At 38.4% G+C, this 15,550-nt stretch overlaps 1 protein-coding gene across 7 annotated transcripts in view; it reads right to left on the bottom strand.

The window, feature by feature from the left end:
• Positions 1-15,550, bottom strand: part of TNRC6A (trinucleotide repeat containing adaptor 6A) — a 186,885-nt gene that overhangs the window by 66,990 nt on the left and 104,345 nt on the right. For 6 of the 7 annotated variants that reach the window (XM_030799551.1, XM_030799548.1, XM_030799542.1 and 3 more), the window contains exons 3-4: positions 9,719-9,806; positions 2,187-2,208 (exon numbers count right to left, since the gene is read on the bottom strand). The exons of the other annotated variant lie outside the window; for it this stretch is intronic. In XM_030799551.1, the coding sequence (XP_030655411.1) occupies positions 2,187-2,208; positions 9,719-9,806 (110 nt within the window). The remainder of the gene's footprint in view (positions 1-2,186; positions 2,209-9,718; positions 9,807-15,550) is intronic. 7 annotated transcript variants of the gene reach the window in all.

Genomic DNA, 15,550 nt, shown 5'->3' on the forward strand with positions numbered 1-15,550 from the left:
AAAGAAGGATGACATGAGTGAAATCGCTGGCAAAACAACAAAATGTATTCTGAAGTGACTTTCATATACTCAGCCTATCATTCTGAGTTGTGGAAAAATCTAAAAACAAGAAGACTAAATATGTTCATATTTTATGTAAAGCTAGAAGAAAATTATTTACATTTAGAAACGATACAAACACTAGGTACTCAAAGATGTTGAAGAACAAATATCCATTGATCAGTCAAAAATCTAAGAATATAACCAAGTGCCCAAATTTGAGATTATAACATTCTAAGAAACTGGAAAGGGAGAGATCAATGGTACTTGGAGAGACCCATTCAAGGATGAACTCTGCGAGGTTTAGGAAAGCTGAAAGGCCTGATAAAGACATCCTTGGCTGAGAAACTGGATAAAAAAGAAACAAGAATGAACATGAAAGAGATAAGAATGCTCTAAAAAGTATAAGGACTGATGGAAAACAGGCTGGTTAGGTCAAGGGAGGTTAGATTAATGAGGGCCTTGAAAGCTAAGCAAAGGAGTTTGGTCTTGAAGCAAGAACAACTAGGGACAACTTACCATTGCTATGTGGGGGAGAGGGGTGGGGAAAATAGTCTTAGGAAAATTAATTTGGTAACATTCCTACTAATTTGGCAATGTTCCCCCCTACATTCCGCATCCTTGTAACTGTCGTAGACATTCCAAGTTCAAAGCCACAACAGCACCTTCAACTCCTCTTCTGATCTCACCAGTTGCCAGTCCTGTCAATTATCCCTCACACATAAGTCACCAACCTTCTACCTCTACTGCCAAGACCTCAGTTCAAACCCTCATGACCCTCTCCAATCTTGCTTCTATTGGTGACTTTAGGCACTACTGGCAAAGTTAAATTTCTAAAGCACAGCTTATGACCATGACATTCCAAATCCAAACACCTTTGCTGGCTTAACCAGCATGAAGCCCTGTGGCTCTCTCTATCTCCGGGCCTATATTCAGTCACTTCCCCCCAACTCTAGAGAGAAAAGATGCATATTGTATTCCCCATGCTGTCTACCTGCCTCCTCTGCTCACAATGCCTTTCTTCTCTTAGCTCTACCTTTCAAATCCCTATCTGTCTTCCAACCAATACTGCCCATGTACAGTAGTTGATAGCTTTAAAAAATGGAAAACAAAGTAAAACAAAGCACCATGTCACTCTGCTTAAGTCCTGAATGCCTCCTAACTGCCTGTCACATAAAAAGTCCAAGCTTGTTGGTACAAACAGCACATAAATTAACCCACTTTGACCTGGCCCCTACCTATCTTTTCAGCCTCAACCCTGCCCACTTATCACTGAATATTTAACACTCTAGGAATACCACCACTGCATACTACATCATGTTATGGAATACCACCACTGCAAGCCACATCACGTTATTTCTTATCTCTGTGTCTCGAATCATGCTTGAACCATTTCATTCCTTCTTTGAACCATTTCATTCCTTCATTCACCTTTTTTTGAGGGGTAAGATTATACTTTTGATAGAGCTTAAAATAAAAATTCAGAATCTTGAGGCCTAACAAGTTCAGCACCTGAGAGCTTTACACCTTTCATTACCAAGTGGTCAGCTCCTGGGAGGGTGAAGAACTCCTGATTCAGGATCTGAGAGGAATTAGTCTCCTGTTTCCTTATCACTCCAATGTCTTTTGCTTGGGGTCTAATGGGTACTGTTCAAACCTGACACAATGTGTAAGGTTTGCAATCTACTATTCTAAGTGATAATAGAGATGGATGTCACTACCTGTCTATAAGAAGGAATGGGGGACATTCTTCAGAGAACAAGAAATAAAGCAGGTAGAACCCCTAAGGGATAGAGTGGGGTCCTAGAGGTTACCCCACACAAGAAGACTTTTAGAAGGAAGACTGAAGGAAAGGTGCCTGTGCCCCAAGAGTCAAAACAAGGGAGTACCTTAGGAAGCAGTGCTTACTCTTATCCTATGAGACAGCTTTAAGGCAGGTCTGAGGCAGTGCACTCTAAATGTGGTCACAAACACCACAATAACCATGAAATCCCAAAGGACGACCCCAGGGTATGTCACTGAAGAAGTCTAATCCCAACCGTTTCTTTCATGCTCTTCTCTCTCCCATCCTTGAGGTGAACAAAAATGCACGTAAACAACCTTGCTTTAATGAAAAAAGGGATAAAAAATAGCTTTAAACAACGTACCTTTGATTTTTTGTTCAGTGGCCTAAAATAAAAACAAACAAACAAAAAACAATGTAAATATGAAACTGAAAGAAATGGACTGTTATGATAAAATGTTCATATATTAATATAAGACATATACACCTTTATTAAATAAGGAATTTCTCAAATAGATGAACTGCACAGGAAAAGATATGCAAGGAAAGCATGCTTTTCCCACAGATGTGCCCCATTATCCCTGATACTATGTTTATTAATTTAAAATACCTAATTTTTGTGACACTAAGCATAGAAGACATCACTGTATGACAGTATATAATTTTTTAAATGGGAGCTGCACTTTTCTCATGTCCTTTAAAAATGATTTTTATACAAACTGCCACCTTTTCATTTAATGGATTTAATATATTTTGCATGTTTAAATGGCTTCAAAAATTGTTACAAGTGATAAAAAGATGAATTAGGTTTTCTGTAAGAAAAGCTGTATATATAATCACTTTGGCCAAATTAGTAATAAATTTAACTCCTGGAGGTTAGGCTGCTATTGCAATTAAAATTAGTCAACTTTTAAGTATCTAAGTATTTTTGAGTGGAAAAAAATTTCAAACTAATTTATCACTTCTGACACATCTGACAATCCATTATAATTACTGTGATCAGAAGCTGAACTGACATGAACTCTGCTTTCACTGCCTTCCAATGTCTGCTCTTCCTTTATTTTCTGACACCACAACTGAGGAGAGGGGCTTGAGGACAGCAGGGTTACCTCGAGGTGACTAGCTCAAACTCCCAAGGGCCTCAAAAAGAACCACAGACAGAAAAACTCAAGCAAAACATCAATCTGTTGATCAAGATCAATATTATGGGAATCCTGAAAATAACAGATACAAGAACAGGAAGGGAGGTGAGAAAAGACTGAATAATTAGTAACTGAATAACCAGCTCTTGTTTCTAAATGGCAATAAAGCTTTTCTTAGCTGCCATGGGGCATAATTCATTTTGCTTAGTTATATGAAATTACTGTTATCAAAAATACCATTTTAAATTATACTATTATAGATATGGGTAAAAGCTATAGTAATTATCCTAATATTGAAGCCACACCAAACATTAATCTTTCCCCAGAAAGCCAGGGAGTCTTGATCCACCACGTAAGTGCTTTGCTAAGTTTTAGAGCGCTAGTGAAATACAAAATAATGGAGGCTCATCTTTTACCCTATGGATCAAAATTTAAATTAAAAAAAAAAACTTTGATGGAAAGACAATGCCAAACAACCAGCCAACTAGCTAACAACACTTCATTTGTTTCTGAGAAAATCATTTTTTAAAATCTGAGAGTAGAAAAACAAGTCTTATTAGAGAGAAGTTAGTATATGAACACTTTTAGGTATCAGAAATGTCATGTCAAAAAATAAGATGCATAATCTTCTGAAGTCAAAGAATTAGCAGAAAATTTCTTTTACATGTTGAAAGGCTTAAAAACAAAACAAAACAAACAAACAAAAAGAAAAACACTCTCCTGGTCTCTTTCACAATTTACTTCCAATGGACACTAAGTTTCAGAACACAGAAACAATGACCACATAAAAACCCAAAGTAGGCCAGGTGCGGCTCACGCCTGTTATCCCAGCACTTTGGGAGGCAGAAGACAGGCTGACGCTTGAGGCCAGGAGTTTGAGACCAGCCTGGCCAATATGGCAAAACCCCATCTCTACAAAAAAGCAAAACAAAACGAAGTATACAATGTTGCTCTTTTAGGCCTTACAACATAAAGGATGTATGCTATACAACTCCTTTGGAAAAAGTTGCTTTAAAACAATGGTCAACCTCATTCAGTATTCTGTCATCAACAGAGAATGGCCCCATGGAGACACCTAAGGTGTGTCTGCCCCTAAGAATCGGATTTAATGTATAGAAGGAATGAACGTAGTACTATAGAAACCAAGAGCTCCTCATGGAATAGGAAGAAACGGAACTAAGAGTTCCACTTTTTTAAAATCGGTTTTTGGGGCTGGTCTGGAGACCTAGTACATTATTCAAATTATTAAAAAGAATTTTCCAGGTGGGGTCAGTCATTTTAAGAGTAATTGTCTGCACTATCCAAAACAATAGTCACTTGCCACATGTGGCTACCGACCACTGACTGAAATGTTGCTAGTCTGAACTGAGATGAGCAAAATACACATCAAATTTCTAATATTCGGTATTTTTAAAAGAACACAAAATGCCTTATTAATAATACTTTATACTGACATGTCAAAATAGTAACATTTTAGCTATATTAGGTTATATAAAATACATTAAAATTAATTTTGACTGGTTCTTTTTACTTTGAAATGCTCTAATCATTTAAACCCTCTGGGTCTCAGTTTCCTAATCTCTCAAATGGACAAAATAACTGTCCTGCTTACCTTTCAGGGTTATTATGAGGGTCAAATAATAAAATGTGAAAGATATTTTTTTGAAAAACTATACAACACTATTTCAAATGTGAAGTATCACTGTTAATTCTCTCACACAGATAATTAAAAGATTCTGGCCAATCTAGAAGCAAAATTATTTCCATTTTTAATACATTATTCTTTAAAAAAAAATCTGAGCTATGGTTCCACCAGCAATGATCACAACTGCCTCCTTCATTACTGAAGACAGCAGCACAGTGGCAGAGCACAGCACTCCACTTGCTTTGCCTGTCAGGCTCTGCACTGCTTGTCCCAACAACATGGTCCTGAAGCACACTTCGTTAAGACCTCAGGATCTAAAGCCTGACACTGCCTACCTGGCTCTGCCACTTACACTGTGTGACCATGGTCAAATGTGTTAACTTCTCTAAAGCTTAGTTTTCTCATCTATAGAACTGTGGCAAAAACACCCGCCTCAGAGTTGTAAGGTTAAAGGGATTTAACTCATATAAAAGCACTTAGGACAAAGCCTGACGTATAGAAAGCATTCAGCAGACATCAGCTGCTGCTGTGGCGCTGGCGGCTGCTATCTTCAGCCCTACCTGCCCATGCTTTGGCTCCGTACTGGCTCTCACTGTTGGAAATAAGCTGACTCTACATTCATCCCTTCCAGGTCTTGCTTTTCTTTTTTTCTAATCATCTACAATGTCTTAACAGTGTCAAGTATTATAACCTAACATTAAGAATAATTAATCTAGTTCAATTCACTGATTTTAAATGAGATACCTAGTGCTCAGAGAGCTTTCCTATGACTTAGCAATCAGCACTCAGTCTAGAATCCAGATCTGTTGACTAAAATGAGTTTTATAAAAGAGGAAAAGAGAAGTGTAAGGTGCAATGAGGGGCAAGACTGTAAGGCAACACCTAACTGCTCTCTATGAGAGCACAACTCAGGCCTGGTCATGTTGCCACCAAGGATACTGAGAAAATTTACTAATTAAGCTGCTGAATACGATCCTCAAAAATGGCAATAAAGCTGGAAGCTCTCTAAAACCTAGGTCTCTTTTAAACTTGAATTTAGTATATTTAAGTCAATAACACCTATAAAAATCCCTTCAGCTCTTAACACAGTAACAGCAAAAAGCCCATGGATGTTGAAACATTCCCAACACCAAGAGATCCCAACTTGTATTGTTGCTTCCCCTTGGCCCTCAACCATTATATGCTTTCTAGGAACTACAATTGCATGCTTAAAGGGTACACTAAACTATCCCTCTATAATTAACCTATTTCTCAACCTCTATTTTCCTCCTCATTACATTTCCCTTAAGATCCCTTCGAGAAATTTCTTCTAAAAACAGAACCTGGAGAGAAATCCATGGTAACCTACTGCTACTACTGTCACCCCCCTCCTTTTTTAAAGTATGGAAACTACATTTCCATGCTCTATCAAATTATTTTCTAAGCCCAAGAATCAGAAAATAATAGCCCTGGTTCTTAGATATGAAACAGAAAAGAGTGTTATACATAATCTTTGATGAAAAGGCTTTTCAAAAAATTTTAAGAACAAAAGTCATCGGCCTCCATATTAGTTAGAAATGTATTGGGGCTGAAATATAATAAAAATCACCCTGTTTTTGATGTGAAAAAGCTCTTTAAAGAATCTAAATATTTAAATTAATATTTAAATGATAGGATAATAAAAACTATCATAATGAAAATATTGTTGTAAGCCTTGTCAGTGTCTAATTGTTTTTATAGGAAGTTGTGTTATCTGGCTTTTTATTTAAAATAGAAAATAACCCATGGTGTTAATTTTAAAGAAACCACAGTGGCTACTGGGGACCATTAAATGTATGCATTTTCTGTATTCACGGCATAAGAACCTATTTTATACCCTATTATAAAAATTATCACAATATATTATTTCCCAATTTTAAAGTTCACCTTTAAATGACAAAAAATAAAGCAAAGTATAAGATAATATCCTGCATGAAAAGGATAAAGTCATGGCACAGGGTTTTGGCAAAGCACCAGCTGGAGGAGAGAGATTTCAATTATATTCCTGGTTCTGTCACCATGATAAAACCAAGGTCAATCACTTAATTCATTCTGATGCTTAGGTTCCTTATATTAAAAATGAACAAAATGTATTAGAACAGATAATATCTGGCCTTTTTCAAAAATAAGAAAATATAAATTACATAAAATAGACTTTTTACTGTAGTACGTTTATGTGCCAACATTTATATAAATGGGCCTGCCCACCTGGCTCATGTAGATATCTGCCTGGATACACCTGCTGGCTCCTACTAGCGACAAAAGACAAGTTCCAGGAAACCTGTCTTAAAAACCCTGTGACTCACAATTCCTCATATGGGCTGTAAGTGTGTCACTTGGGGGTTTTCTTTTCTTTTCAAGAGCTATCTGGTAACACTCTATGGAAATACCAGCTGTCCTCACTTCACCAACAGGTTGTATTCAAATTCAGTTGTAAGCTGATTATTTGAAATTTGGAGAACGGTCTAATTTACAGTAGCGGCCTAGCCTGCTAAACTTAACATTTATTAGAGGTATTAAATCTTCCTTTATATTGTGTTCAGTGGGCAGATACTATGATGTGTCTATGAGACACACAGGAATACCCTATCAGTGCTCAAGATCTGGCAAAAGAAGGAAAAACTTCTTATATCCCTAAGCTTCTGATGATGGTTCTAGTAAGGACATGGTTGAGGTGAGAGACTGGAACCATGGGGTGAGACAGGAATGAAGTGGGCAACAGTATGAAAAGCTGTCACTTCAGATTTGGTGAGAAGTCAAATGGCACAATAATCACCACTCATGTGTTACAGGCTTATTTATAAGCTGCCTACACATAAGTGACCACCTATACTGACTTGGTGATTTAGAGATTTGATTATACAAGAATGTAAAGATGTACTTGTAACAATTAGAGCCACTGCTGTATACGCTACAACTGTAAAATTATATTCACAAAAATACAATATTTAAAGATATCATTCAAGTGACCCCTCCTTTCTTAAAATTTCCCAGTAAATAGAATAAATTCCAAACAAATACACTTATATATTGTCTTAGGTCTCTTCTCCAGCCATTTGACATACATTCTGACTTATCAGCTAATTCTTGAACTCCTTAGACACAGGGACCAACAGAGCCTAATTCAACACTCAGATGCTTGCCAAACTACTGAATCTACATAAAGTATATCCAACCATCCTTTTCAATAAACCTCTTAAGTTTCTTAGAAGCTCTTTTCATTGGGCAAATGGCCTTTCACACCGTGGAACAAGAGTCTGATGAGCCTTTACCCCAACCTCAGCCTTACAGAGGACACAACTTTCTCATAAGAAATCCTGAGCAATGACCGACCAGACTGCAAAGACTGTCCTACATAAACAGACTCTGACAGAGGCCCAAGGCATCCATCAATGCCAAACCACGAGAAGCCTACCAAAACCCTAACCATGGCATATACCTATGCATCCCTTCCCAGGCACCCCTAACAGCAACCAAATGGCAGGTGGCTAGGGCCACATCATCTCCCCTCATCTCATACTTAATTCTCCTCCCCTAATACTTGCTGATGACACCCCTAGGCTCAGGACATGTAGAACTGAATTATTTATTATTTCTCCTTTCCTTGTATCCCCTAGCCTGATTAACTCCTCTCAAATGTAGTCACTCATCTGGAACCTGTGAGTCAATCTAAGCTGACTCTCCCTCTATATCCTTTAAACAAATTCTGTGGATTACTTTAATAGTCCCTTCACCAGTATGTCACACTCTCGTATCTACCCCCCTAATCCAATTCCACAATTTTCCAAGGTAAACATACTAAAATACAAGCTTTTATGTCACTCTACTAAAACATTTTCAGCATTTCCCCCAAAGCCCTGAGAAAACCTCCTAGCCTTTCCTAGTTCAACTCTTCAGAGTTCTACCCTTGGTTCCCTCCCTTTCCCCCAAGCAAAACCCATCCTTTAACGCATACAGGCTACCACGTATTTCTGAGTTTTCACTGTTTGGAATCCTTTTCTATTCTGCTCCTTATCCACCTAATTTCTACTCTAAGGAAATTTCTCTTTCTCTCTGCCCCATCTCAGCCTGAGTTATGCACCTCTCTCTCTCTGTACTGCAACAGTTCCCCATAAACGCCTCACTTGCCATTTTTACAGCCTGTGTTTTCCCCTATTAAATAATGTGGACATAAGTATCTTGCTATAGTCTACATCCAGTTCCTAGGACAATGCCTGGCTCAAAAAAGGCATATATCAGAAATTAAATTAATTTTTCATTAGAACAGAGAATTGAAACAGTAATTTCACTAGGTTTTTAAAACATTTTAATGTCTTGAAACCTTGACATAGTAGGAGATGAGTGCCCATTTAGTTAACTATTATCAGTTTTTAGTATTAACAATTTGGAAAATTTTTAATAATTACAGATTTTTTTTTTTTTACTTACTTTGCATTTAGTTATAGTTTCCTATACTAAATTAGCTAGTTTAGAATTCCCTTGCAGTAAACAATGTCCGAGGTTTATTTTAAGGCTAATGTACACTGCAAACTTTAAAAATCAGCCCAGGTAATAAATAAAGAGGGAAAAAGAAACTGACACTTTACTTCCTATTATGTCTATTACATTTTCCTTTAATACTCTATTTCTGTATTACATATAACAACACCATCTCAATTCAACCCTCATTTAACAAAACACAAGGAAACTAAGGCCCAGAGAGGCTAAATAAAATTTAAGGTCACACCATTCTATGTGCTATGTGGGAGAGTGAGATTTCAAATCCTCTCAACTTGGCTACAAATTCCATGCTCTTCCCACTTATAAAACGATATATTATGAAACACCTAGGAACAGCTATTTGAAAGATAAAGGTCTATAAAATGTACTTACCTTTGAAAAACTACTGGCAAGATTAAATAACTATGCATTAAATTGTACAAACTCAGCAAGTTACTTTATATGCATATTCAAAGACATTAAATATTAAAATGAATCTCCATTAAAGCTAAAACATTAAATGAAATAAATGCCTTAACAATCTGTAAGAGTAATTTTCTTTTTAATTCTATGTTTAAACTGCTTAATATAAATAGTTTACACACATACTACCTTCTTTTGAGCAGCTTCCTTCTTTTTCTTGTCGTCTTTTTTCTTTTTCTTTTCTTCCATCAACTGTTCTTCTTCTTGCACTAAATCCCTGAACCACACAGTTGCAATTAACTTTCCCAAAATGTATTAAGAGATAAAAATAATGTTGCATACAGGTTCATTTTCACTTTTTCACTCTTATTAGAAGACATGGCAAATTATTATTTTATCATTCATTGAAATAAAACACAACCTGCAACCTAACCCTAACTATATAGCCACTATATGGTAGAATTCACCTTAATAAGCCACAAGTAGTATAGCTTTTATCTCAATATCATATCAAGGAAGACAACCTAAAATTAGCAAATTTTACATTGGGAAACAAGCAATTTCCTCCAATCCTAGAATGTAAACTTCATCATTTAAGCTGGAGTTACCTTGTTACTGGCCCCAAGTATCAATTAGTAGCTAATGGCAATGCCTGAGACCTCCCCACAATCCTCTCTCACCTAGGTTTCTGGAAGCTACCTTTAGTTTTCCTTGCTCTAAAAAGCTTTGTAAATATTTTTAGAATATAACTTATTAATAAATAGGTGACTTGTATTTCAGCATTACAACAATTTCATATTCTACAAACATTCCAAGGTATTCTATCAATTCTTGGGAAACAATAATGTAGTCTTGTTTGTTTTGAGACGGAGTCTTGCTCTGTCACCCAGGCTGGAATGCAGTGGCGTGATCTCTGCTCACTGCAGCCTCCGCCTCCCAACTTCAAGCGATTCTCCTGCCTCAGCCTCCCGAGTAGCTGGGTTTAGAGGCGCCTGCCACTGTGCCTGGTTAATTTTTGTATTTTTTAGTACAGACAGGGTTTCACCAAGTTGGCCAGGCTGGTCTCAAACTCCTGACCTCAAGTGATCCGCCCACCTTGGCCTCCCAAAGTGTTGGGATTACAGGTATGAGCCACCATGCCTGGCCTAATAATGTATTCTTCATATTAGTCTAAATTTTTAAAATCTCAAAAGGTTAAAGTTGTCAACAGAACCTCTGGTTCAGGATTTCAAAGTGACAGACTGGGCAAATGTGTTTCAGGAAACAGGTTATTACCTTTCAGGAAAAAAGGTTATTACTTTTTTATTCTGCTCAAAGCAGATGAATAAACAAAAGCAAAAGCCACCCCACCCAAGAATAAACACAAGAGCAGTCTGAAATAGATGTTTTAGGCACCATCCTTTCTGGTAGGGCTCCAGAGAAGGTTCCAGAAGACCAGAGCAAGAGAGCATGAGGCAAAAAGACTGCCTAAGGAATAGAAAAGCCATAGCTACTCAACCCCTCCCACCCACTTCCCATCCAGATGCCTACACGGCCACAGATAATAGCTGCTTCTAAATGCAGCCTAAAGCCAAAGAAATATTCTCTGAAGAAACAAAACCTTCCACAGTAGTCTGATAGGTGCTTGAATGGGTTTGGTTGTCCCAGAACAAAGCCCATCTTACTGGAGGCTGCTGCCACTCCCTCCATCACACTGTAAAGTAAAGCCTGCCAATCAACACCCTTCACACAGATCAGCCTTCCCATTCAGGGAAGGAGTCTACTGGGCAAAGAAACCTTTGCAAAGGTGGAAGAAACTCACTCCAGCTACCTATAGTCATCACCCTAAAGTCTAGACCCTAAACCTTCATTCATAATACCAACAACCAAAATCACCAGTTACCCAAAGAAAAGCATCACACAAAATGAAAATACCTAACTCTGCCCTGAGGAAGCTTTCCAGAGGGGACACTAAGAATATCAGGCAGGGGCGTGGTGGCGGGCAACTGTAGTCCCAGCTACTCGGGCGGCTGAGGCAGGAGAATGGCGTGAACCTGCGAGGTGGAGCTTGCAGTGAGTTGAGACGGTGCACTGCACTCCAGCCTGGGCGACAGAGCAAGACTCTGTCTCCAGAAAAAAAAAAAAAAAAAAAAAAAAAAAAGGAGTATCAGGCAGACGAGGAGAGGTCTGGAGATATGAACTAGACATTTGGGAAGCTGCACATTATTTATCAAGGCTAGAATGCATGTGGCAGTAGGGATGTCGAAGAAGATAAAAGGAGAAAGATAGACAAGTGCCTAAGAAACTGGAAGGGGTTGCTATAGGTGCACTGCAATGAGATTAAACAAAATTTAAGTTGGCTTTGCTGATGGAACAGACTGAAAGGAGATGCAGACACTGAAAAATGAAATGAATGACATGCACAATTGATAAAAACTTAGTAAAGTTAAGTATAGGACTACTAAAATCAGCTAAAAGGATAACTGGAAGAAGAGTATGATAACTGTTGCTATATTTCGCTGTCATTTTGTTACAAGCAGAAGTGTCATGTGGTTAATGGAGTAACATAACAGATTCCTGCCAACTGTGGCCATGACTCACTCTCTTTTGAATTCTGTGTGCAGGAGGTAGTAAGACTGAACAAGCTCACTCACACTACAATCCCAGGGAAGTCAAGGAGCAAGAAAGCCACAGCATATGAGAGCAGCAGAGTAAAATCAGTAAACAACAGCAACTAGGTTACACCACTGTCATGTTACTTACCCTGAGACATGCAGAAGTCAAGATTAAAAGCTGATTACTAGTTAAAAATACTTAATCTTCTTCAACCTCTGTTTCTTCATGAAAAAACTGGGGGCAAATGACCATACATGTCAATGTCTTAGTATTTTTATAAGAATTAGGACTGCTTACTTAGCACAAAGCTTATCTAGTAAGCACTCAATTGCCTAGCCATGAATCCAACTCACCAGTCCCCAGTGGCACCCAAAAGGCTGTCTTTACCCTTCTTGTGTCAAAATATCATAGGTACTTATTCAGAAACATCTAGCACCTTCAGCATTTGTTCTTCATGTTCTGCTATGAATTACAGACATGTCCTTTTCTGATCTTCTATGTCACTATAATTTTACTCCATGTAATGGTCTCTATCTGGAGTATTTTCTCCTTTCTCAAACTTCATTTTCAAGACTTTCTGATGAGGTTACTAGCAAGTGTTTTCCTGGCCAAAAATATCCCCCTTAGTACTTAAAAGATGTACCAGACATTTCTTCTCAAGGAAATATCACAGTATCAGCCGATACTGTAAACACAGAGGGGAGTAAGTTTTGTTCTTCAACACCATCATCACAGCCAACCAGTCATACATTTTCCCATATCTCCACCTTCAGAGAAAGCCAACTGAAAAACAACAGCAGCAGCAGCAGCAACAACACCTGTGTGCCCAAACACGTCAGCTTCCAGGAGTTAAACGTTCATAGAGACTCATTTAAGACATCTGACTATATCATTTACCACAACTATCAAGAGGAGCAAGGACCGATGGATTTGAAAGTCCTAAGTGGGCCACCCTGTTCGATGCACCTGCCACCAAGACAACACTCCAGTTAGCAATCATCCATGCCCTGAAGGCTACTTTGCAGGATACCTCACATCTGTAAGTTCTTTTTTTTTTTTTGCTTTTTTTTTTTTTTTATTATTATACTTTAGGGTTTTAGGGTACATGTGCACAATGTGCAGGTTTGTTACATATGTATCCATGTGCCATGTTGATTTCCTGCACCCATTAACTCGTCATTTAGCATTAGGTGTATCTCCTAATGCTGTCCCTCCCCCCTCCCCCCACCCCACAACAGTCCCCGGAGTGTGATGTTCCCCTTCCTGTGTCCATGAGTTCTCATTGTTCAATTCCCACCTATGAGAGAGAACATGCGGTGTTTGGTTTTTTGTCCTTGCGATAGTTTACTGAGAATGATGTTTTCCAGTTTCATCCATGTCCCTACAAAGGACACGAACTCATCATTTTTTATGGCTGCATAGTATTCCATGGTGTATATGTGCCACATTTTCTTAATCCAGTCTATCGTTGTTGGACATTTGGGTTGGTTCCAACTCTTTGCTATTGTGAATAGTGCTGCAATAAACATACGTGTGCATGTGTCTTTATAGCAGCATGATTTATAGTCCTTTGGGTATATACCCAGTAATGGGATGGCTGGGTCAAATGGTATTTCTAGTTCGAGATCCCTGAGGAATCGCCACACTGACTTCCACAATGGTTGAACTAGTTTACAGTCCCACCAACAGTGTAAAAGTGTTCCTATTTCTCCACATCCTCTCCAGCACCTGTTGTTTCCTGATTTTTTAATGATGGCCATTCTAACTGGTGTGAGATGGTATCTCACTGTGGTTTTGATTTGCATTTCTCTGATGGCCAGTGATGATGAGCATTTCTTCATGTGTTTTCTGGCTGCATAAATGTCTTCCTTTGAGAAGTGTCTGTTCATGTCCTCTGCCCACTTTTTGATGGGGTTGTTTGTTTTGTAAGTTCTATGAATCTACCTCGTTGTCTGTAAAAACTAGACTCCCCTTTTATCAGAACTTATGTCCTGCATCTCATATATAAAGCCCTTGAGGTGGCCTGTAAAAGTCAATGCCACTGAGGGAACTTTCCAGGAAAATGGAAATGTTTTCTAACTTGATTGGAGTGGTAATTACAAGGGTGTATACATTTGTCAAATCATTCACCTACACACTCAACGTTTGAATTTTACTGTATGTAAATTGTATTTTAAAGTTGATGTCATACATTGACTAGGGGAAATGCAGTATCTCGATCTGAAAAAACAAATAGATCAAGATTAGGATGGTACATTCCACACAACAAATCAAGCTAAGCTTCAAATTTCGCCCGTATCTTCCAGTAGCCACTACAAATGATTTACTTGCACTGTTCAAGAATGCGTTTCTGGCTGGGTATGGTGGCTCAGGCCTGTAATCCCAGCAGTCTGGGAGGCCAGGAGTTTGAGAACAGAATGGGCAACATAGTGAGAGTCTGTCTCTATTTAAAGGGCCTATCAAGGCAGCAGGGTACACCTCAGGGCTAGAATGCCCCTTCCTACTCTTGCACTTCCTGACAATTGATGGTCAATTTTTCCTACATTCCCAGCCCTGAATATCATTAAAATTAATCCCTTCTGAAGGGTAGGTACTCTTGTACTTGCTAGTGGAAGTATGTATGGACTAGCACTAAGCTTCTGGTGAGCAATCTGGGTATCTATTCACAATGAATTTTTAAATGTCACTATCTTATGATCCATCAATTCAAATCTAAGCCTCTGAAAAAGGAACTGTACAAAGATAAGACACTGCAGCATAAAATCATAACCAAAAACCAATCAATAGGGAAAGTTACATCATCCTGTAATCACACCAAGGAATACTACACAGTAATTTTAAAGTGGGGAGGGGGGCAGATTTCCATAGTGTACAGAACCAGCTCCCAATAGAAACCTCAAGCACTAAACTTCTTATTTATTTATTTAGAGACGAAGTCTCACTCTGTTGCCCCGAGCTGGAGTGAGGTGGTGCTGGTCTCAAACTCCTGGGCTCAAGCAATCCTCCTACCTCGGCCTACCAAAGTACTGGGATTACAGGGGTGAGCCACTATACTCAGCTAGGAAACATGATTTTTTTTATAGGAAAAAAATTCCTACAATTTTGTAGAAACAACTAAACACATCTGAAATAAGAAAACAAGCAAACATTTGGTACAGGTTGTAAGCAAGATTAGTGAAATAAGACAGGTAGGTATAAGAGCTGTTTCAACTGTGGAAGGCTTTATGGAGCAGTAAGAAGTTGATCTGGCTCTTGCAAAACAGGCAAGATTTTTTAGGAGCACAGAAAGGTGGGGGCACAAGCGAAGCATGGAGACTTGTCAGCATGACAACTGCAGGGACCAGCATTGACTGGAATTGAAAAAGGGAGGGAAAATGTTGGGTAAGAATAGGCAATAAATTGGCAAAAACAGGGTGAGAAGACTGT

This window comes from Nomascus leucogenys, chromosome 2 (genome assembly GCF_006542625.1).
Source record: "Nomascus leucogenys isolate Asia chromosome 2, Asia_NLE_v1, whole genome shotgun sequence".
Classification (NCBI taxonomy): domain Eukaryota; kingdom Metazoa; phylum Chordata; class Mammalia; order Primates; family Hylobatidae; genus Nomascus; species Nomascus leucogenys.